The sequence below is a fragment of the Thalassophryne amazonica genome, chromosome 20 (genome assembly GCF_902500255.1).
Source record: "Thalassophryne amazonica chromosome 20, fThaAma1.1, whole genome shotgun sequence".
Taxonomy (NCBI): Eukaryota; Metazoa; Chordata; class Actinopteri; order Batrachoidiformes; family Batrachoididae; genus Thalassophryne; species Thalassophryne amazonica.
Genome location: NC_047122.1, coordinates 24500288 through 24522076, shown reverse-complemented (window position 1 = coordinate 24522076; position 21789 = coordinate 24500288). Strand labels below are relative to the sequence as shown.

The following is a 21789-nucleotide window of genomic DNA, read 5'->3' as shown; positions in this document are numbered from 1 at the left end:
TGAGCTTATCGAGAAACTGTTGGCTTCTGGGGGCCTAAAGCGTCCCCCAGACCCCGGCCTATGGGCTTCGGCCCTGCAGGCCTCGCACTTTGTCTCCCCCAATTTCTAGTTCTAAATTGTGCTCTTGGGTCCTATGGTTGCATTTGGAACATAGTCCACAGCCAGAGACAGTGCAGCATGTTCACTGTTATAAATATTCCGGAGAAAGGCAAGAGCTTCTCTAAAAATTTAGAAGAACAGGCCTGAAAGAAGTCTTTGTAGGAAGTATTTTAGACATAGGGTCTCGTTGGAGCGGGAAGTGTTTTATAAGTGCTTCAGAGGATTTAGTGTTGATGTAACGGACTAGTGCAGAAGGTGGCAGCAATGCACCAATAAGGATGCCGGCTGCCGTTAAACACCACAGACGAAGAAGAATAAGCGCAAAGATGGTGACGGCTAAAGTTAGCCGGTAGCTAACTACTGGATCAGGAAAAGTGTTGTTTAAAATTGCATCCGTGTCGTCTGTTTGTTTTTGATGAGTCCGAATGCTGTGAAAAGATTATCGATTCGCGTGGCGTTAGAGTGATAGTTTGCGACTGGTTGTTTTTTGTTTGTTTTGTTTTTGGTGGGTGAGTCAGAGGTGAGTCTGATATTTGATTTTACTCTTACGTCTTAGTAGCTATTTGCACACAGCTGTACTTAAACAGAGTTTTATTAGTCTGACTTGTAGTAAATGTTGACATACTTCGAATATAGCACTTAAATAACGTTTTTTTTTTTCCTTTGCGATAACGAGGCCAGTTGTGTTGCCAGGTCCCGACAGAAAAAGAAGCCAAAAATATGAAATACTCTTAAAAAACAACATTATATATATATATATATATATATATATATATATATATATATATATATATATATATATATATATCTTCTTTTTACCTTGCATTCCCCTACCTTAAATCATAATCTCACTAACAAAACTTGACTAAGAACAATGTATTGTGCCACTGGTGTGTATAAATAAGTTATTACATGAACATATCAAAATTGAAATATTGTGTTACTAGAGTGGGGTGACTTCACTCAAAACACAGTGAGGTGACTTCACTTGGAGTGAGTTTGCAGTGGGGTGACCTCACTATGATCCCTATGCACTACATTCACATAGCCACTACCTTGTTTGTTTTTGTTGGTAAGTTCCTACCTATTAAAAAAACTTGGAGTATTGTTACGAATTATTGCACTATGTAACTACCCAGGGTCCAGGATGGCAACCACCCTGAAAAACATCAGGAAAAATCACATTTCCTGAGACAGTAATAGCTCAATTATAACTTATAAAGAAGTTTGTTAGATGCACACGTGCAATGTACAGTGCATCCAGAAAGTATGCGCAGCGCGTCACTTTTTCCATATTTGATGTTGCAGCTTTATTCCAAAATGGAGTAAATTCATTTTCATATATATATATATATATATATATATATATATATATATATATATATATATATACACACAGTGAGGAAAATAAGTATTTGAACACCCTGCGATTTTGCAAGTTCTCCCACTTCGAAATCATGGAGGGGTCTGAAATTTTCATCTCAGGTGCATGTCCACTGTGAGAGACATAATTTTAAAAAAAAATCAGGAAATCACAGTGTATGATTTTTTAAAAATAATTTATTTGTATGTTACTGCTGCAAATAAGTATTTCAGTACCTGTGAAAATCAATGTTAATATTTGGTACAGTAGCCTGTGTTTGCAATTACAGAGGTCAAACGTTTCCTGTAGTTTTTCACCAGGTTTGCACACACTGCAGCAGGGATTTTGGCCCATTCCTCCACACAGATCTTCTCTATATCAGCCAGGTTACTGGGCTGTCACTGAGAAACACGGAGTTTGAGCTGCCTCCAAAGATTTTCTATTGGGTTTAGGTCTGGAGACTGGCTAGGCCACTCCAGTACTTTGATATGCTTCTTACGGAGCCACTCCTTGGTTATCCTGGCTGTGTGCTTCGGGTCCTTGTCATGTTGGAAGACCCATCCATGACCCATCTTCAACGCTCTAACTGAGGGAAGGAGGTTGTTCCCCAAAATCTCGCAATACATGGCCCCGGTCATCCTCTCCTTAATACAGTGCAGTCGTCCTGTCCCATGTGCAGAAAAACACCTCCAAAGCATGATGATTCCACCCCCATGCTTCACAGTAGGGACGGTGTTTTTGGGATGGTACTCAGCATTCTTCTTCCTCCAAACACGGCGAGTGGAATTAAGACCAAAAAGTTCTATTTTGGCCTCATCTGACCACATAACTTTTTCCCATGACTCCTCTGGATCATCCAAATGGTCATGGGCAAACTTAAGATGGGCCTGGACGTGTGCTGATTTAAGCAGGGGAACCTTCCGTGACATGCATGATTTTAACCCATGACGTCTTAGTGTATTACCCACAGTAACCTTGGAAACAGTGGTACCAGCTCCTCCCGTGCAGTTCTGGGCTGATTCTTCACCTTTCTTAGGATCACTGATACGCCACGAGGTGGGATCTTGCATGGAGTCCCAGTCCGAGGGAGATTAACAGTCATATTTAGCTTCTTCCATTTTCTAATAATTGCTCCAACAATTGATCTTTTTTCACCAAGCTGCCTGGCAATTGCCTCGTAGCCCTTTCCAGCCTTGTGGAGGTATACGATTTTGTCTTTGATGTCTTTGGACAGCTCTTTGGTCTTAGCCATGTTAGTAGTTGGAGTCTTACTGATTGTGTGGGGTGGACAGGTGTCTTTATGCAGCTAACGACCTCAAATAGGTGCTTCTAATTTGGAATAAGTGGAGTGGAGGTGGACTTTTTAGAGGCGGACTAACAGGTCTTTGAGGGCCAGAATTTTTGCTGATTGGCAGGTGTTGAAATACTTATTTGCAGCAGTAACATACAAATAAATGATTAAAAATTCATACAATTATGATTTCTGGATTTTTTTTTTTTTTTTTTAAGATTATGTCTCTCACATTGGACATGCACCTGAGATGAAAATTTCAGACCCCTCCATGATTTCTAAGTGGGAGAACTTACAAAATCGCAGGGTGTTCAAATACTTATTTTCCTCACTGTATGTATGTATATGTGTGTGTGTGTGTGTGTGTGTGTGTGTGTGTGTGTGTGTGTGTGTATATATATATATATATATATATATATATATATATATATATATATATATATATATATATATATATATAACTAAGAAATCGCATGTACATAATTATTCACACCCTTTGCTACATACTTTGTTGATGCACCTTTGGCAGCAGTTACAGCTGGGCCTTATTAAAATACAAAATGGAGCAAAATGCGGACTGATAATTATGAAATGGGGCAAAAATGTTATGGTACATCGGTACATTTCGTAAATAGCAGGTGTTGGAAACCGGCTCTCGCTGCAAATTTCACTGTAATGATGGAATGTGATGTACCTGGATGACATTTGCATGATTGCGTTCCACACAGCTGGCATGGCTTGGCTCAAGGTTGACAAGCACACTCCTGACTGATCGGCCAGCTCCTGCATCATGCTCTGATGCAGTATTATCAGTAGGGGTGCTGATGAAAGTGAGGCATGTCTTGTTTGAGCAACCTAAATAACCTGTGGATCGACGCTTTTCCCTTTCTTAAGTTATTAAGATGTGAATTCTCTGTGGTTGTACAGGTTGTGCAAAATTTAAGCATACAAAGTCACTTGCACAATCACAGTCTCATTAATGAATATTTGTATGAATATTTGAATATCTTGTATGTTTGATTGCCACCTGTTGAGACTGCACAGTTTGTTTTCTAATATGTCATTATGTTTTGTGTCTTGTAAAACACATGGACAATAGAGTTCCCAAAGACACAGCATATGGGGAATGAACCACCTGTTCCATCCCCAAGAGGGGCCCGCATTTCATGTTCATGGATGTGTCCAAGCATGACATGGTCCTGAGCATGAAATAAAATCTGAAATTCTAAATCTGTCCTTTCATATTCATTTGTTGATCTCAAAACCAAATGTGTTCAATGACCAGGAAAAACTACTGGTCTTGTTGTTCCAATATTTTTGGAGGGGCCTGTGTGTGTTGATGTTCCATGGGTTTAAATTACTGTCTGGTTTTTGTTCTGTTGTTATGGTCAGCAGTTTGAGTGAAGCAACCCAAATGAGCTGGAGTTTGAGTGCTGCTTTCGAGAATCAAAGGCTTCATGGTTTGGTGTGTGTTCTGTATGTCTGTGTGCAGTGAGGAATTGTCCAGAGCATCGGCCATGGCAGCTCCATTAAACGTCCAGAGCCCATGTAAAACCTGGGAGTTGAGCCTGTACGAGCTGCACAGGAGCCCTCAGGTAAACCTGTGTGTACCAGGGGGTGGAATCATAAAGATTCCCTAAAGGTATCATTTGGACTGTCTGAATGAATGTTATATAACAGCTGAGTGGATCCTTGTCATTTGATTGGTGCTTTGTATGTCACGGGACATGGATTATTCATCCCATTTGCGTTGCATTGAATTTAGAGTGCAATTTGGTTCCATTTAGTGTGCAAATTTGGTTCCATACATTGTGTACCAAGGCGTGCGCACACACACACACACACACAAAACAAATCTACTGCACTGTCAGTCATCTGGAGGCTGTTAGGAGAAAGTTAGAATGAAACGCTGGACTAATTTCTGACGTGATTTTTTTTTTTTTTTTTTTGCTGCACTGAGGAAGTACTCAAGTTGGTGCATGGCATCACGGACGACATCGTCAGAATTATTTTTGGACTTGTATTTAAAGTTCGTGTTGGATTTTGATGTCAGAGCAGCAGTGATGCACCAAAGCTGAACAAATTTCAGCTTTGGTGCATATGTATATGCACCAAAGCTGTATATATGTATATACGTATACATGTATACGTATATACATATACATGTATATACGTATACATGTATACGTATATACGTATATACATGTGTATACGTATACATGTATATACGTATACGTGTATACGTATACATGTATATACGTATACATGTATACACGTATATATACATGTATATACGTATACACGTATACACGTATACATGTATATACGTATACATGTATACGTATATATACATGTATATACGTATACATGTATACGTATATATACATGTATATACGTATACATGTATACGTATATACGTATACATGTGTATACGTATATACGTATATACATGTATATACGTATACATGTGTATACGTATATACGTATATACATGTATATACGTATACATGTGTATACGTCTATACGTATATACATGTATATACGTATACATGTGTATACGTCTATACGTATATACATGTATATACGTATACATGTGTATACGTCTATACGTATATACATGTGTATACGTATATACGTATATACATGTGTATACGTATATACGTATATACATGTGTATACGTATATACGTATATACATGTGTATACGTATATACGTATATACATGTGTATACGTATATACGTATATACATGTGTATACGTATATACGTATATACATGTGTATACGTATATACGTATATACATGTGTATACGTATATACGTATATACATGTGTATACGTATACATGTGTATACGTGTATACGTATATACATGTATATACGTGTATACGTATATACATGTGTATACGTATATACGTATATACATGTGTATACGTATATACGTATATACATGTGTATACGTATATACGTATATACATGTGTATACGTATATACGTATATACATGTGTATACGTATATACGTATATACATGTGTATACGTATATACATGTGTATACGTATATACGTATATACGTATATACATGTATATACGTATACATGTGTATACGTATATACGTATATACATGTATATACGTATACATGTGTATACGTATATACGTATATACATGTATATACGTATACATGTGTATACGTATATACGTATACATGTATATACGTATACATGTATATACGTATATACGTATATACGTATATACGTATACATGTATATACGTATACATGTATATACGTATACATGTATATACGTATATACGTATACATGTATATACGTATACATGTATATACGTATATACGTATATACGTATACGTATATACGTATATACGTATATACATGTGTATATACGTATATACGTATATACATGTATATACGTATACATGTGTATACGTATATACGTATATACATGTATATACGTATATACGTATACATGTATATACGTATACATGTATATACGTATATACGTATACATGTATATACGTATACATGTATATACGTATATACGTATACATGTATATACGTATACATGTATATACGTATATACGTATACATGTATATACGTATACATGTATATACATGTATATACGTATATACGTATATACATGTATATACGTATATACATGTGTATATACGTATATACATGTGTATATACGTATATACATGTGTATATACGTATATACATGTGTATATACGTATATACATGTGTATATACGTATATACATGTGTATATACGTATATACATGTGTATATACGTATATACATGTGTATATACGTGTATACGTGTGTATACGTATATACGTGTGTATACGTATATACGTGTGTATACGTGTATATACGTGTATACGTGTGTATACGTGTATACACGTGTATACGTGTATACACGTGTATACGTGTATACACGTGTATACGTGTATACATGTGTATACGTGTATACATGTGTATACGTATAAACGTATATACGTTCAACATACGTTCAGAAGAACAGCATAGTTTGATTAAAAAGTTGATTGGAGAGGGGAAAACTTATACGCAGGTGCAAAAAATTATACGCTGTTCATCTACAGTGATCTCCAATGCTTTAAAATGGACAAAAAAAAACAGAGACACGTGGAAGAAAACGGAAAACAACCATCAAAATGGATAGAAGAATAACCAGAATGGCAAAGGCTCACCCGTTGATCAGCTCCAGGATGATCAAAGACAGTCTGGAGTTACCTGTAAGTGCTGTGACAGTTAGAAGACGCCTGTGTGAAGCTAATTTATTTGCAAGAATCCCCCGCAAAGTCCCTCTGTTAAATAAAAGACGTGCAGAAGAGGTTACAATTTGCCAAAGAACACATCAACTGGCCTAAAGAGAAATGGAGGAATATTTTGTGGACTGATGAGAGTAAAATTGTTCTTTTTGGGTCCAAGGGCCGCAGACAGTTTGTGAGACGACCCCCAAACTCTGAATTCAAGCCACAGTTCACAGTGAAGACAGTGAAGCATGGTGGTGCAAGCATCATGATATGGGCATGTTTCTCCTACTATGGTGTTGGGCCTATATATCGCATACCAGGTATCATGGATCAGTTTGGATATTTCAAAATACTTGAAGAGGTCATGTTGCCTTATGCTGAAGAGGACATGCCCTTGAAATGGGTGTTTCAACAAGACAATGACCCCAAGCACACTAGTAAACCAGCAAAATCGTGGTTCCAAACCAACAAAATTAATGCCTCGCAGATGTGAAGAAATCATGAAAAACTGGTTATACAACTAAATACTAGTTTAGTGATTCACAGGATTGCTAAAAAAGCAGTTTGAACATAATAGTTTTGAGTTTGTAGCGGCAACAGCAGATGCTACTATTATTGTGAACACCCCTTTTCTACTTTTTTTTTACTAATAGCCCAATTTCATAGCCTTAAGAGTGTGCATATCATGAATGCTTGGTCTTGTTGGATTTGTGAGAATCTACTGGTACCTTGTTTCCCATGTAACAATAAGAAATATACTCAAAACCTGGATTAATCTTTTTAGTCACATAACACTACTATTATTCTGAACACTACTGTATATAAACAAATAAAATAAAGCTGACCATACAAAACATGAGATATGTTGCTTTCATACAGTCTGCAGTAAATAGAAGTCAAAGAAAATTTCAGGATCATTATGGGTCCGCCACCACCACATATTTCATATCATCCAAACTTTTCTGATTTTGAGTTATAAAAACACAACAAGAAGTAGAAGCACTCGGAGAGTTCAAACCTCCGCCAAGGCCATGGGGTCACTGACGCCATAATATCTACACACCATGGAATCATTGAACCTAAAAAAGTCTAACAGTGATGTTTGCTCAGTAGTAAAAAAAGTTTCATCTGCTGTGACTGGATAGCATGTATTCTTAGCGCTTGGCATCACAGTTTATTGCAACTTGCACCTTTCCCAGAAGCTACTGTCATCTGAGCACTGATATTGATATTGCATGTGCTTATAGACAAAAACAAATAAGAGACAAAATTCAATTTATTATTCAACTGAACTGCAAATATATGAATTTTTTAACATTTATGAAACACTTCTCTAAATAAATAACAGTAAATTCTGAAATAGAACTATTTTTTAAGTGTTGCATGTACTGCACAAGGCCATAGGGTCACTGACCCTAAAGTGATTCCCTTCTTGGCACAGTGATCTATTCAACAATTCAGTGTTACAACCAAAGCTATGATACATACACTTTTCTTTCCTTTATACAACTCCTGGCAAAAATTATGGAATCACCAGCCTCGGAGGATGTTCATTCAGTTGTTTAATTTTGTAGAAAAAAAAGCAGATCACAGACATGACACAAAACTAAAGTCATTTCAAATGGCAACTTTCTGGCTTTAAGAAACACTATAAGAAATCAGGAAAAAAAATTGTGGCAGTCAGTAACGGTTACTTTTTTAGACCAAGCAGAGGGAAAAAAATATGGAATCACTCAATTCTGAGGAAAAAAATTATGTAATCATAAAAAACAAAGGAACGCTCCAACACATCACTAGTATTTTGTTGCACCACCTCTGGCTTTTATAACAGCTTGCAGTCTCTGAGGCATGGACTTAATGAGTGACAAACAGTACTCTTAATCAATCTGGCTCCAACTTTCTTTGATTGCTGTTGCCAGATCAGCTTTGCAGGTTGGAGCCTTGTCATGGACCATTTTCTTCAACTTCCACCAAAGATTTTCAATTGGATTAAGATCCGGAGTATTTGCAGGTCATGACATTGACCCTATGTGTCTTTTTGCAAGGAATGTTTTCACAGTTTTTGCTCTATGGCAAGATGCATTATCATCTTGAAAAATGATTTCATCATCCCCAAAAATCCTTTCAATTGATGGAATAAGAAAAGTATCCAAAATATCAACGTAAACTTGTGCATTTATTGATGATGTAATGACAGCCATCTCCCCAGTGCCTTTACCTGACATGCAGCCCCATATCATCAATGACTGTGGAAATTTACATGTTCTCTTCAGGCAGTCATCTTTATAAATCTCATTGGAATGGCACCAAACAAAAGTTCCAGCATCATCACCTTGCCCAGTGCAGATTCGAGATTCATCACTGAATATGACTTTCATCCAGTCATCCACAGTCCTCGATTGCTTTTCCTTAGCCCATTGTAATCTTGTTTTTTTCTGTTTAGGTGTTAATGATGGCTTTCGTTTAGCTTTTCTGTATGTAAATCCCATTTCCTTTAGGCGGTTTCTTACAGTTCGGTCACAGACGTTGACTCCAGTTTCCTCCCATTCATTCCTCGTTTGTTTTGTTGTGCATTTTCGATTTTTGAGACATATTGCTTTAAGTTTTCTGTCTTGACGCTTTGATGTCTTCCTTGGTCTACTAGTATGTTTGCCTTTAACAACCTTCCCATGTTGTTTGTATTTGGTCCAGAGTTTAGACACAGCTGACTGTGAACAACCAACATCTTTTGCAACATTGCGTGATGATTTACCCTCTTTTAAGAGTTTGATAATCCTCTCCTTTGTTTCAATTGACATCTCTCATGTTGGAGCCATGATTCACGTCAGTCCACTTGGTGCAACAGCTCTCCAAGGTGTGATCACTCCTTTTTAGATGCAGACTAACGAGCAGATCTGATTTGATGCAGTTAGTTTTGGGGATGAAAATTTACAGGGTGATTCCATAATTTATTCCTCAGAATTGAGTGAGTCCATATTTTTTTTCCCTCTGCTTGGTCTAAAAAAGTAACCGTTACTGACTGCCACAATTATTTTTCCTGATTTCTTATAGTGTTTCTTAAAGCCAGAAAGTTGCCATTTGAAATGACTTTAGTTTTGTGTCATGTCTGTGATCTGCTTTTTTTTTCTACAAAATTAAACAACTGAATGAACATCCTCCGAGGCCGGTGATTCCATAATTATTGCCAGGGGTTGTATTTGATATCCTTGACCATGAAAACATACCACTAGAACTTGAAATCACTTTTATGTCTTTATTAGATCAAAAGTTATTGTATAAAAACGATTTTTCTGTAATGGCGGTTTTCTTCTGGATCTAGCTCCATAACATTTGAAGCTCCATCAAATCTGATGACACTTTACTGAATCAGTATAGATTCAGCTACAATTTGGTGTTAGTTGTGCATCTTTAGCTTCATTTGCCACCTCACACTGACACATTTTCTATTTTCCCTATATTTTTGCATAGTCTGGATCACCAGATCCGGAATCCGGATCCGATCATCACCAAAGTTTGTTGTTTGATAGAACATTTGACTATGTTACACCCTAATTTTTTTCAAGCCTTTCTGCCTTGTTTTTGTGGAGTTAGAAACTGGAATGTCAAAATTCCCCCTATCCCGCAATTGTGAAGAATCCTTTAAAAAAATTCCTGGATCGTGATCCTGATCACCACTAAAATTTAATCACTTGTTCCTCTTGTCATTTCCAACCACTCCACAAAATTTCATCAAAATCCGTTCAAAACTTTTTGAGTTATCCTGCTGACAGACAGACAAACGAACAAACAAACTCGACAGAAAACATAACCTCCTTGGCGGAGGTAACAATTAAAAACATATAGTTAAACTGTATATAGAAAAACATTATAAGCTGTTATCTTTATTCATTCGTTTTAAAGGTCAAATATGTTTTGTGGCACTAGAAGAATTTTATTTGTGGAAGACGGTGCAAAAATGGCTCTTTTGACAGTAAAGGTTGCAGACCCCTGACCCAATCATAAAATTTTGATCATACTAGTCTGAGAAGCAATAAGGGCCATTCCGTGTCAACTCAGCCAATTTTCAGGGGGTCCTATGCCTTTGCATCTCAGATTTTGTTCATATTCACACCAAATGGACCTACACGTCCTGATAACAGGTGTCAAATATTTCTGTCCTGGCACAAATACTTTTCAAGATATGACTATTAATGTGAACAAAGGTTAGGACAAATTTTGAAGAATATTTGTGGCTTCTCATTTTAAGCCAGTTTACAACCATCTGGATCTCATTCATTTTTAGACTGAACCTCTTAAATTTGCTCTGTGGTTTAATAACATCTATCAGTTTAAAATAGTAGCAGCGAATAATACAAAATACTTTTTGTGTACATATGCCAAGCCATTGAATATGGGTAAAATTTACAAAATTGTAAATGCATCATAAAATGCATTTTTAGTAATCTCAGGTCCATGATTTTTTTTTAAATCCATGAATAGTTGTCTAAGGTGGCTTTTTACTCCCCAGTTTGTGTCTTTTAGAAAGCTATACCCTGACAGATGTAGCCTCTCAAAGGTGAAAAATGTGAAAATTAGCACAATTTCACAGGGGGTGTAATCCAGTGTTTGAATGCAGTAAAATCTTTTAAACAAGCATATTCTGTAAGGTTATTTAATGTATTGTGTACATCCATAGGTTTGAAAATCCTTATATTGTCCAAACCTAACAAAAATTGCATTGGAAAAGGGTATGTGTACTAAAATGTAAAAAAAAAATAGTTTTTCAGTGTATGTGTGAGTCATGCATTTTATGTTAACCATAATGTTCAAAATATCAAGTACACAATCTTATTGACTTATAGGATTCATATATGTACCAAACCTACTGAAAATGCCAATGAAATGTGGTATGTGTACAAAATTGTAAAAATATAGCAATTGATATAATTATAACAGAATGGAACTTCTTTGCCACTAGCCACAGTTAAAAAAAAAAAAAAAAAAAGCCTGTGATGGAATGGATGGGGATGTAAAACAAGAAGCCTCCAAGGCCAGTCTTCAGGCAGTGACTTCAGGCCACATCCTCATCCCAAGGGACCTGTATGACTGGGGGTGCTGATCACTTTCAAAACATCACCTTATTTTATGTCATGACAGAGGAAGTGGCAGCACATTCCCATCCACAGAACAATAGATTTCAAGCTGCTAAAACTGCCAGGAACTAGGGACTTTCACTCCATCCCATCCTCCAACCAAACCCGACATATGAGACGCACTTCAGCTGATGAGACCTTTGTGGAAGTCCCTGTATTACATGCAGTAGACATACCTGCATCCACTGCTCAAGTGGAGTATGTGATTGGACAATATATTGCCTGTAAATATGATGTGAAATGGTGGATAGGCCTGATTAGGGACAGGTCTGACCAGGAAGAAGATGTTCTAGTTCTCTTCATGCTTCCCCATGGCCCATCAAAGTCATTCCACTGGCCACCTAGAGAGGACATTTGCTTGGTACCCCTACCAGCCATTATTACTGTCATTACTGCCCCCAGAACTCCTAATGGCAGACGGCATTCCCTCAATCAAACAGGCAGTGACTTTTTGAGAAAGGTGTAATAAAGTAACCAAAGGTACAAAACATAAATACTGGTACACGTTTTAGTTATAATTCAAATGTTTGATGACTGTTCTTGTTTACCTTGTCAATGGTAAAAATTAGATAATTTGCTGAGTAGCACTGATGGAAATTTAGCTCAGGGCCCGTATACACGAAGCACCCTCAGGCTAAAAATAGCTCCTAGTGATATTATTCTAAGAAAAATCTTAGAATTCCTTGAATTCTTAGACATTTCTTAGAATGTTTCCTTGGTAAGATGAAAGTTGACCGCACAGCACCTTAGGCCTTAAGAGATCTCCTAAGGTGCCAAACTGATAAAAGTAGGGAGGAGGACTTTTAAGAACCCTGAGTGTCTTAAGCAGAGAACGTGGCAGAAAAGACAGGGAGGAGGCAGAGATAATCTCCATATGTAGGATGACAGTGAGTCAGTAACACACCTGCTCTGTCCCTTCCTGTACAGGTGGTTGGTGTGGGTTGTCCAGTCCAGTTTGCTATTTAGCCACAGCCTGAGGTACTTGTAGGAATCCATAGCCTCCACCTCAGCTCCCTCGATTAGAACTGGTTGTGGACTTGGTCTTGACTTCCAAAAGTCAATGACCAGCTCCTTTGTCTTTGAGGACTACTGCTTCACGCCTCTCACTTGCCCGATGTGTCAAGTGAGGGGCATGAAGCAGTAGTCCGACTGCACCGTTCACTCACCAATGTCGAGTGGACAAACGTTACTGTAGAGCCCTGCAGAGGTGTTTGGTGATGCTAATATCTTTGCAGGAGAATGATGGTCTAAGTCTTTAGGGTCCTGGTGCTTCCTGTCTTGCTGTAGAACAGGGGTATTCAACTGCAGTCATTGAGGGCCGGTGTCCTGCAACTTTTAGATGTGTCCCTGGTCCAACAGACCTGAATCAAATGGCTGAATTACCTCCTCAGTATGTAGTCAATTTCTCTAGAATGCTGCTAATGACCTCATTAATTGACTCAGGTGTGTTGAAGCAAAGACGCATCTGCTGGAATGACTGTGCCAAATAAGTGATTACTTAATGAGATTCAGATGATTGTGAGGGAACATCAGCTACAGTATTTTGTCCATATGGTGTGTTTCTGTGGATATCATGCAGCACGCAGGTGCCTCAGTGTTGAGGACCCCAGAGTCTGGAGAAGGTCAACATCAAGTCCGCGTTAAACCAAAATCCAGCAGATCAATGGTTACTTTGGCGAGGTGGGGATGGGCCGGTTGTCTGTCTGGGTGGTTGCTATCTCAAACTCATGGTGGTTCTATAGTTTGTTTAATGTGAAGACGTGCAGCGTCAGTCATCCCAGAGCAGACCTGACTAACAACATGCAAGAGATGAGTTTGTAGTATTTATTCCATATAAAATTCGATGTCTTTGCGGGTAATAAGAATGCCCTTGTATGCGTCCAGGAGGCCATTGTGGACGGGACGGAGGTGGCAGTGTCTCCTCGATCTCTTCACAGTGAGCTGATGTGTCCGATCTGTCTGGATATGCTGACCAACACGATGACAACCAAAGAGTGTCTGCACCGATTCTGCTCTGACTGCATCGTCACTGCACTGCGATCAGGGTGAGTTCACTGTCAACTGTCATGTTGCTGCTGTTGTTGTAGTTACCTGGGACCTCCACCAAGGAGGTCATGTGGTCTGTTACTGAAAAAATGTTATTAGCACCGAAGTTGCTGGACTGTGTTAGAGCTGCCACAAACGGCTATTTTGATAGTTGACTAGTCAACGATTATTTTTGAGATTAGTCGACTAGTCAGATCATATGTAAATTGCAGCTTATCGCATTTAATCGATATTGATACCATTATCGATTCCGCTTATCAATCTGATTCCCTTATCAATACCTCCTGTGCATTTTCTGTGTGCTACAAGTAGGCTTTACAGGTTTTCTATGTCAACATTTTATTGAGTCTTAAAATAAATAAATATGAAATTGGTCACTGGATCCCTAAACTCTGGACATAAATAAACTCTATATGGTGGATTCTTGATCTCTAGACATAGCCAGAAAAATATCTGTAGTTTTTGTCAAAAGCATTTCCTTTCAGACATTAACAGCATGATTGTCTCTCCATACATCTGAGCTGAGCTCAGCTGGCTGCTGGAGTCTGTAGGTCTGCAGCCATAAAGTCTTGAGCTGCTGCACGTCAACCAGGACATCTCATTTTGGGAGGAAAAAACATTTTGATCAATTGCAGTTTATTGTTTGTATTACATTGTTTGGAAAGAGGTGTCATTTGATTTAAACGGCCATTTGCTTTGAAGTTATAAATTCCGAGCGGACTCTATCTTTCTAATTTGATTCCGCGGCGCAGCGTCTGGAGCAACAGAACGGAGGGCGATTCTCGTTTCTTTCTCACAAGACAGGAGTCCCAGTTAGTCACTTTAATCCACACAAAAGTGACTCACGATTGACATATTTTAATGGCTTTGAGAGGGGTTAAGAAGGGGAGTTGCCGCTTCTGAAGAGGAGTGAAGCAAAGATCCAACAAAGCAGCGGATCAAAGCACTGCTTGATTGGTTCAAGGTTCAAAGCAAATGGCTCGTTGACTACTAAATTAGTTGTCGACCATTTCAATAGTCGATGTAGTCGTGACTAGTCGACTAGTCGTGGCAGCCCAAGACTGTGGCTGAAACTGCTACCAGGTACCAGGGAGTGTGCTCAAATTCTGCATGATGGGAATCAGTGCAGTGGAATCTCACGTGCAAAGTGAGAAATGCAAGACTGCAACATCAGCACACCAGCAGACACCGTGTCTGTCTCAGTTGGGTGTTTTTTTTTTGTTTGTTTGTTTTTGTTTTGTTTTTTAATTGCTAATTTTATTTTTCCCTTCATATTTTAGAGTTGACTTACATAATGAGAAGGTAACTTGATGCAAATAATATCCAATAACAAGTTTCAGAATTATGGCAAAGAACAGTATTTTATCTTGATGCTTTAAAATGTTATTCCAAAAAAGTAGGCCAAATTCTAAGGAGAGTAAGCCTTAGGAGGCTTAGTGTGTTACGCTCCTGACATATTTAAAATATCACACATCTGAATATAAAGCAGGGGTGGTGGCCAAGTGGTTAGTGTGCTTGATTTCAGTGTGGAAGGTTCCCAGTTCAAACCCCACCCCTGCCACATCCTCCATGTAATGTGGAGTTGCATCAGGAAGGGAATTTGGGCAAAACTTCATCCCTGTTCAACATGCAGATCCACCTTCGATTTGGAGCAGCCAAAGGAACTTACTTTTACACATCTGAATATAATTGCTGTTTTTTCTTTCATTCTCTTCCTTCATACCGCACCTCCTGAAAGAAGACAGAAAGCATCAGTTGTACAAGAATAATCATAAACATAAATTGTATTGACTCCTGACAATTTTGGCAGCTTCTTTTTGTGCATGTGTGTGTCGTAACTTTTTAAAACCGAGGATAAAAAATACTGTTATTTACCATAATTCTGGACCTCATTATCGGAGTGTCTAGATACATTCATAACAGATGGGCTGGGACACATAATCAGTGATGTTTCCTGAGATTGACCAATGTTTCGGGTCTCCCAACATCGGACACCCTCCTTCAGGCAACCCAGTCGGAGTTGATCGGTCCCTGACTTGTGTCCCAGCAGAGTTGGCCCACTTCTCAGACCTTTTAATCCAAATCCACCTCAAGACTCTCTCAGCAGACTCTGAGGTTAATGGCTCTCCTCTTCAGCCCTCCCATGATACCAAGCAAGGTGTAGGTCTTGCAAAGGGAGCAGGCGGCAAAGCACCTTCACCCCACCTTGACTGGCTCACAGTGTGCCTTCCAGCCTGTCCTCTGGCACTCCTCCATGAGCTCCTGGTACTTGAGCTGCTTGCACTCATTGGCCTCTTCCATACGCTCCTCCCAAGGGATTGTCGGCTCCACTGAGAGGACGTGTTTGGAAGAAGCAGCTGTCAGCACCATGTCTGGTCTCAAGGAGGTTGATGTTATGAAGTCTGGGAACTTGAGCTGTCTGCCCAAGTCAATCCAGAGTTCCCAGTCTGAGGCCGCTGAGAGCAGGCCACCTGATGGTGTAGTCCTCGCATGTGGCTTCTCTTCAGCCCAGAGGTGATCTTATGGCTGTGGCTGTATTTGTTGGTGGCCACTGCCTTGGAGATGGCCTCTGCCAATGTCTTCAGGACCTGGTTGCGCTGCCAGTGATGGCGACCCTCCCTGAGGGCTGTTCGGCAGCTGCTCATGATGTGTTCCATTATTTGAAACAAGTTAGCTTCTCATTTTGTAAGTTTAATGCTAAAATATGAAAGGGGAAAAATAAAAATGGCCTTATTATTATGACCCAGTTCTGCCCTTGTCTCCATGACACCTCCATCTCAGATACCAGCACCCGTGTGAGCAGATCTTAAACCCGCACTTGTCTGTACACCCACCTCACTGTGATCATGTTGGTCTTAAATTTCATTCCAATTGGCATTAAAACGTCTTAAATCTATCTTGCCTGAAGCTGTCAGAACCCCATTTCCCTCTTTCCTGTAACTTTCTGTCCTTTTTTTTTTTTTTAAACACACTGAAATTCACAGTGGGTCACTTTTCTGTCTGACTTCAGCACTCAGAGATCTTTAAAGTACACTGGCTTTGTTGATTGTGATATTTAAATATGTTTCAAATGACATATTTTAATCAGTAAATTTTCAAGTGATTCACGAGTTTAAAATGTACACGAATGACTCCTGCGTCTGTGAACGCATCTTTGGTCTGTTGTTTTGCAGGAACAAAGAGTGTCCGACTTGCAGGAAGAAGCTAGTTTCCAGGCGCTCGCTGCGTCGAGATTCAAACTTCGATGCCCTCATCTCTAAGATCTATCCCAGCCGAGACGAGTATGAGGCCCACCAGCGCCGTGTGCTGGAGCGACTCAACAGGCTGCACAACACGGAGGCGCTGAGCTCCAGCATCGAGGAGGGGCTCCGTCAGCAGGCCCGCTATAGGTCCGAGAGGTGGGGGAGGGAGCAGTGCACCGAGCACAACTCCAGCAGCATAAAAAAACAAAAAAAAACAAAACAAAAAACACAAAGTGTGGAAATGCTTCACTATTGAAAATTCAAATATTAAGAAGCATGCTGAGCTCACAGTAGGAAGGTCCTGGGTTCAGCAACTTTCTATGTGCCGTTTCAAAGATTTTGTTTTTTTTCCCCCCACACCACCAAAAACATTATAGGTCTGCAGTTATGTCAGAAGGGACCTCCGATGTAAAATTTATGCCAAATTAATGTTTGGACCATAAAAATCAGAATTCCACACTGGATCCACTGCAGCAATCCCAAACGAACGGGAACAAGCAAAATAAAGTTGTTATATAAAATGTTCACTGCAGCTTCAGAAGCACATTTACATCAGTAATAAGCCATCCAAAACTGTCCACGACACTTGAACTGTCAAAAAACCTTTAATGAAACATGACTTTTGTATTTTACAACTAACGTTCTGCCTCTGACCTGCAGGAATCACCGGGTGAAAAAAACAACTCTGGAGAGTGACAACACCACCTTCAGCGGCGGAGAAGACAACGGGGACACTCGTTCACACCTGTCCCATGATTCTGCCCCATCGCATGCTCCCCTTCCTCACGGGGAGACCCCTTCAGACGCCGGTCCGAGCCACAAGCGCCCGCGGGTCTCAGAGGAAGGTTCAGGGCCTGAGGCTGACAGTGGGAGCCCCACCCCTCCGCAGAGACGCCACAAAGAAAGGTCACTCTCAGAGATCGAGCTGATGTTCCGGCCACACCCACAGCTGGTCCAGCCTCAGGACTATAACCAGACCAGGTGAGGCTCCTGACCCCTGAGGAATCAAGGATGACTGAAATGAGTCTTTGTTGTCACGAATGATATGCTTTTGCAGATATGTCAAGACAACAGCCAATGCCACAGTGGACCATTTGTCGAAATACCTGGCTCTCCGCATCGCTCTGGAGGACAAGCAGACCAAGGGGGAGGTGGAGGAGGCAGGAGGGGGAGGAGCTTCAGCAGAGGGCTCGGGCCTGAGCACCATCAGTGAGAAACAGTACACCATATACATCATGACCAGAGCAGGACAGTTTTCTGTGAGTCTGAAAACTCGTGATTCCATCACACACAAAAATGATCAAAGTTCTTCACACCACAATAAATAAAATGAAACATTTTAAACCATATTCTGTATTTCCCAAAACAAGTTTCACCACAGTATGTCTAACTTTATTTTAACATAGCGTTTCCTCAGGCGTGATTTTAACAACGGACAGGAGCTCAATGCAGCACATGTGCACACCACAGCCTGTACTGTTACTTAACATAAGGACTATAAATCCCCAAAATAAGAAAGCAAGATGGACAAATAAACATGCGATGGACAAAATATTTGTCATTTCATGTAGATGAACATGAATTGCTCACCAAGAACATTGGAAACACTAAAAGCATCAGTTCATTTTTTTTAATCTGCTCTTTAATTTGAGGCTCAGCAGAGAACATTCACCATTTTTCAACATTCAGCAGTATGTTTAAATGAATTCTCTGAACCCCACAATCCACTGAGATTAATGGGCATATTTTCTATTAAAAAAAACATCAAGATTACAGATGAGTACAAAATTATTTGCACCCTACGATGTTTTCTTCTAAATTCTCCAAAGTGCTGTTTTTTTTTTTTTTTTTTTAGTAGAACAAGTAATTTTCAACACAGCATTTCTAAACATCCTTGTTTTGTTTTGGATGCTTACATTATTTTACTTTGTACAAAGAAACTAAATTAAAAAAAAAAAAAAAAAACTACAGGGTCAAATTAGCTCCTCTGATTCTAATAGTCAGTTGTGTGTCCTTTTTGTTGAGTAACAGCCTGCAGTCGTTTGTTGTATTTTTCAACAAGTCTCAGACATGTCTCCTGAGATATCCCAGCCCATTCCCCTTTGACGAATCTCTCAAGCGCTTCCATATTTTAGTGATGAAGGTTTTCTGGGAATTCTCAGAAATCCGGGTATTTAGTTCTGTGGCAAATATTTCCGCGCTATTTTTGTTTTCCTGGCCCTCGTTGGATTTAGTCTGTGGGCTGAGTCAGGATGTGCCTATCTGTACAATCATTGGGAACGTCTCTGAGACGCCACAGCGGGTTTTAAGTCTGACATTTTCATGTCCTGATCTCAGACTGAAGGATAAATATTACGTGCCACCGCTTGTCCATACAGCAGCTACAAAATTTAAATTTAAATTAAATGAACCAAGGTCGCGGCTCAAATCACGCTAATTGCATTTAGTCCAACCACCCTAGCATCACAGACATTTAACCTGAAGCTCCTATAAAGGAGAAATAGACACTCCATTTCAGATAGAAACAGTCCATTCTGTCCAGTAGTTTATATGAAAGGCGTTCCAATGCAGCTAGTTTACCCAGCTCACTGAGCCACCGGAGGGGCTGTTGGAGATTTCCAGTAGGATATTATAAGTTTTCGTCCCAACAAGACAGTCTGAGTCCATTCCTTATCATTAAAAGGTGAGTCTTGCAAAGGTGATGGATCCCCCATCACAAAAAGCCTGAGAAAATGGCACTTTATGCTTAACAATTTGTTCAATATGTCAATGGATCTCCAACCAAAAGCACTGAATTTGTGGACAATCCCACGTGGATGAGTGTATAAGCTTTGCTTTATACATATTTTATGTGGTGTCCAGTATAATCTATTCAAGATCTCTGTTCTACTGCTTTATTACAGGTGTCTTTTGAAAGAGATTTTGATCTCAACAACTTACCTGGTTAAATAAAAGGATGAATATATATAAATATATATATATATATTAAATGCATCTGTGAGGGTGTCTCATTTAAGCCCATTGTCCAATTTTGGCTTTTTTTAAAATGTGTTTTGTTTTACACTGAACACCAGTACAAACACTGAAATGATGACTACATATTTCCTTTTGACAATGCAGCATTTTGACTGTAAATTGATTTTGTCCACCTGGGGTCAGTTTGGCACATTTTTGTGTTAACTGTTTAGTGGTTTATTTTATTCTGACCTGTTCCCCCCCCCCCCCCCCCCAGACATTAAATGGCTCTTTGAGTCTGGAGTTGGTGAATGAGAAATACTGGAAAGTCAGGAAGCCTCTGGAGCTTTACTACGCCCCCACCAAAGACCAGCAGCAACCCAGTTCTCCACAGTAAAGTTCTCCACCTCAGCACCTTCTGAAACATGGCAACCTGCCAGAGTCAGACACTTCCATGTGTCACGGTAAACTCATCGATTTATTCCGGCTGCAGTTCTAACCCGATAAGAAGAGCAATCAGCAGCAATGCTGGGTTTCTTTTTTTTTTTTATGTGATCCTCAAGGTGTTCCCCAAATACAGAGTTGGTTTGAACTCAGAAGCTGCTTTCAGGTCTTAATGAGAAAACTCATATTGTGTGAGAACACAAACCTTTACGAGAAGCATTACTTTGAAAACAACTTTACTGTTACATTTGAAATTATGACAGCTAACTTATGATTTGTACTCATAAAATAAATTCTCCTAAAAGGGAGTTCTGGTAGTACAAACTTTGCTTCATATGAAATCAGAATTTATCTTTCCCCCAGGACTAAATTTGAACCCAGTCACTTATTCTGATGTTATTTTCTAGTTTGATTTGTTTTTAACTGCTTCGTGTGCACTTTTCTGCTGTTTCCCTTTGAGTGACAGGAACATTAGAAGCAGTTTTTAAGATTTGTCAGACTAAAGACTAACTGAACCAGATGTTCCTGCACACCAATTAACCACATTCTAACCTGCCAACGTTTGAAGGTTTTAAGGCAATTAACATCTGTTAAAGAGCCAAAACGGAATCACATATTAACTGTTTTTGTTAACGAGTGGTATATAGAGGTAGATATATTTCTTAAAGATGCAGATATTTCTTTTTAATGCCACCTCGCCTTTTTTGCTTGTCAGCTTGGAAGCCATAAGCCTCAGTTAAAGGCTGAGCTCTGAAAGCACTTTAGAATTTCTGCAGCTGTGACTTTTCCTTCCTGTACCTCAGATTTAAAATGCAATATTTGTATATGAAAAATAATGCAATGTTTCGTTTCTGCTTGTGTATAATTATCCTTCTGTGTGCGTGTGGTGCATAACAATAAACAAGATGTCTGGTGGGAAGTCTGGCTCATTT

At 39.2% G+C, this 21789-nt stretch overlaps 1 protein-coding gene across 3 annotated transcripts; it reads left to right on the top strand.

Annotated features, from left to right (window-relative positions):
- Nucleotides 1–358: 358 nt before the first annotated feature.
- Nucleotides 359–21739, top strand: LOC117501798 (E3 ubiquitin-protein ligase RING2-A-like). 3 transcript variants are annotated; one of them, XM_034160759.1, is made up of 7 exons: nt 359–465; nt 4243–4348; nt 14055–14215; nt 17390–17614; nt 18119–18439; nt 18516–18717; nt 20691–21739. In XM_034160759.1, the coding sequence occupies exons 2-7, from the start codon at nt 4271–4273 to the stop codon at nt 20808–20810; spliced, it is 1107 nt and encodes a 368-aa protein (XP_034016650.1). In that variant the 5' UTR covers nt 359–465; nt 4243–4270; the 3' UTR covers nt 20811–21739. The 3 variants fall into 3 exon arrangements, with proteins under 3 accessions (XP_034016650.1, XP_034016649.1, XP_034016651.1); XM_034160758.1 differs by having other exon boundaries at nt 403–619; nt 4246–4348; XM_034160760.1 differs by lacking the exon at nt 359–465 and having other exon boundaries at nt 4271–4348; nt 17390–17605.
- Nucleotides 21740–21789: the final 50 nt, after the last annotated feature.

What these genes read in the sequence shown, in the direction of transcription:
- LOC117501798 (XM_034160759.1), top strand. Translation starts at nt 4,271, where the DNA reads ATGGCAGCTCCATTAAACGTCCAGAGCCCATGTAAAACCTGGGAGTTG. An exon ending in GTCACTGCACTGCGATCAGG is followed by an intron (nt 14,216 to 17,389) that starts GTGAGTTCACTG and finishes GTTGTTTTGCAG; the next exon opens with GAACAAAGAGTGTCCGACTT. An exon ending in GCCCGCTATAGGTCCGAGAG is followed by an intron (nt 17,615 to 18,118) that starts GTGGGGGAGGGA and finishes TCTGACCTGCAG; the next exon opens with GAATCACCGGGTGAAAAAAA.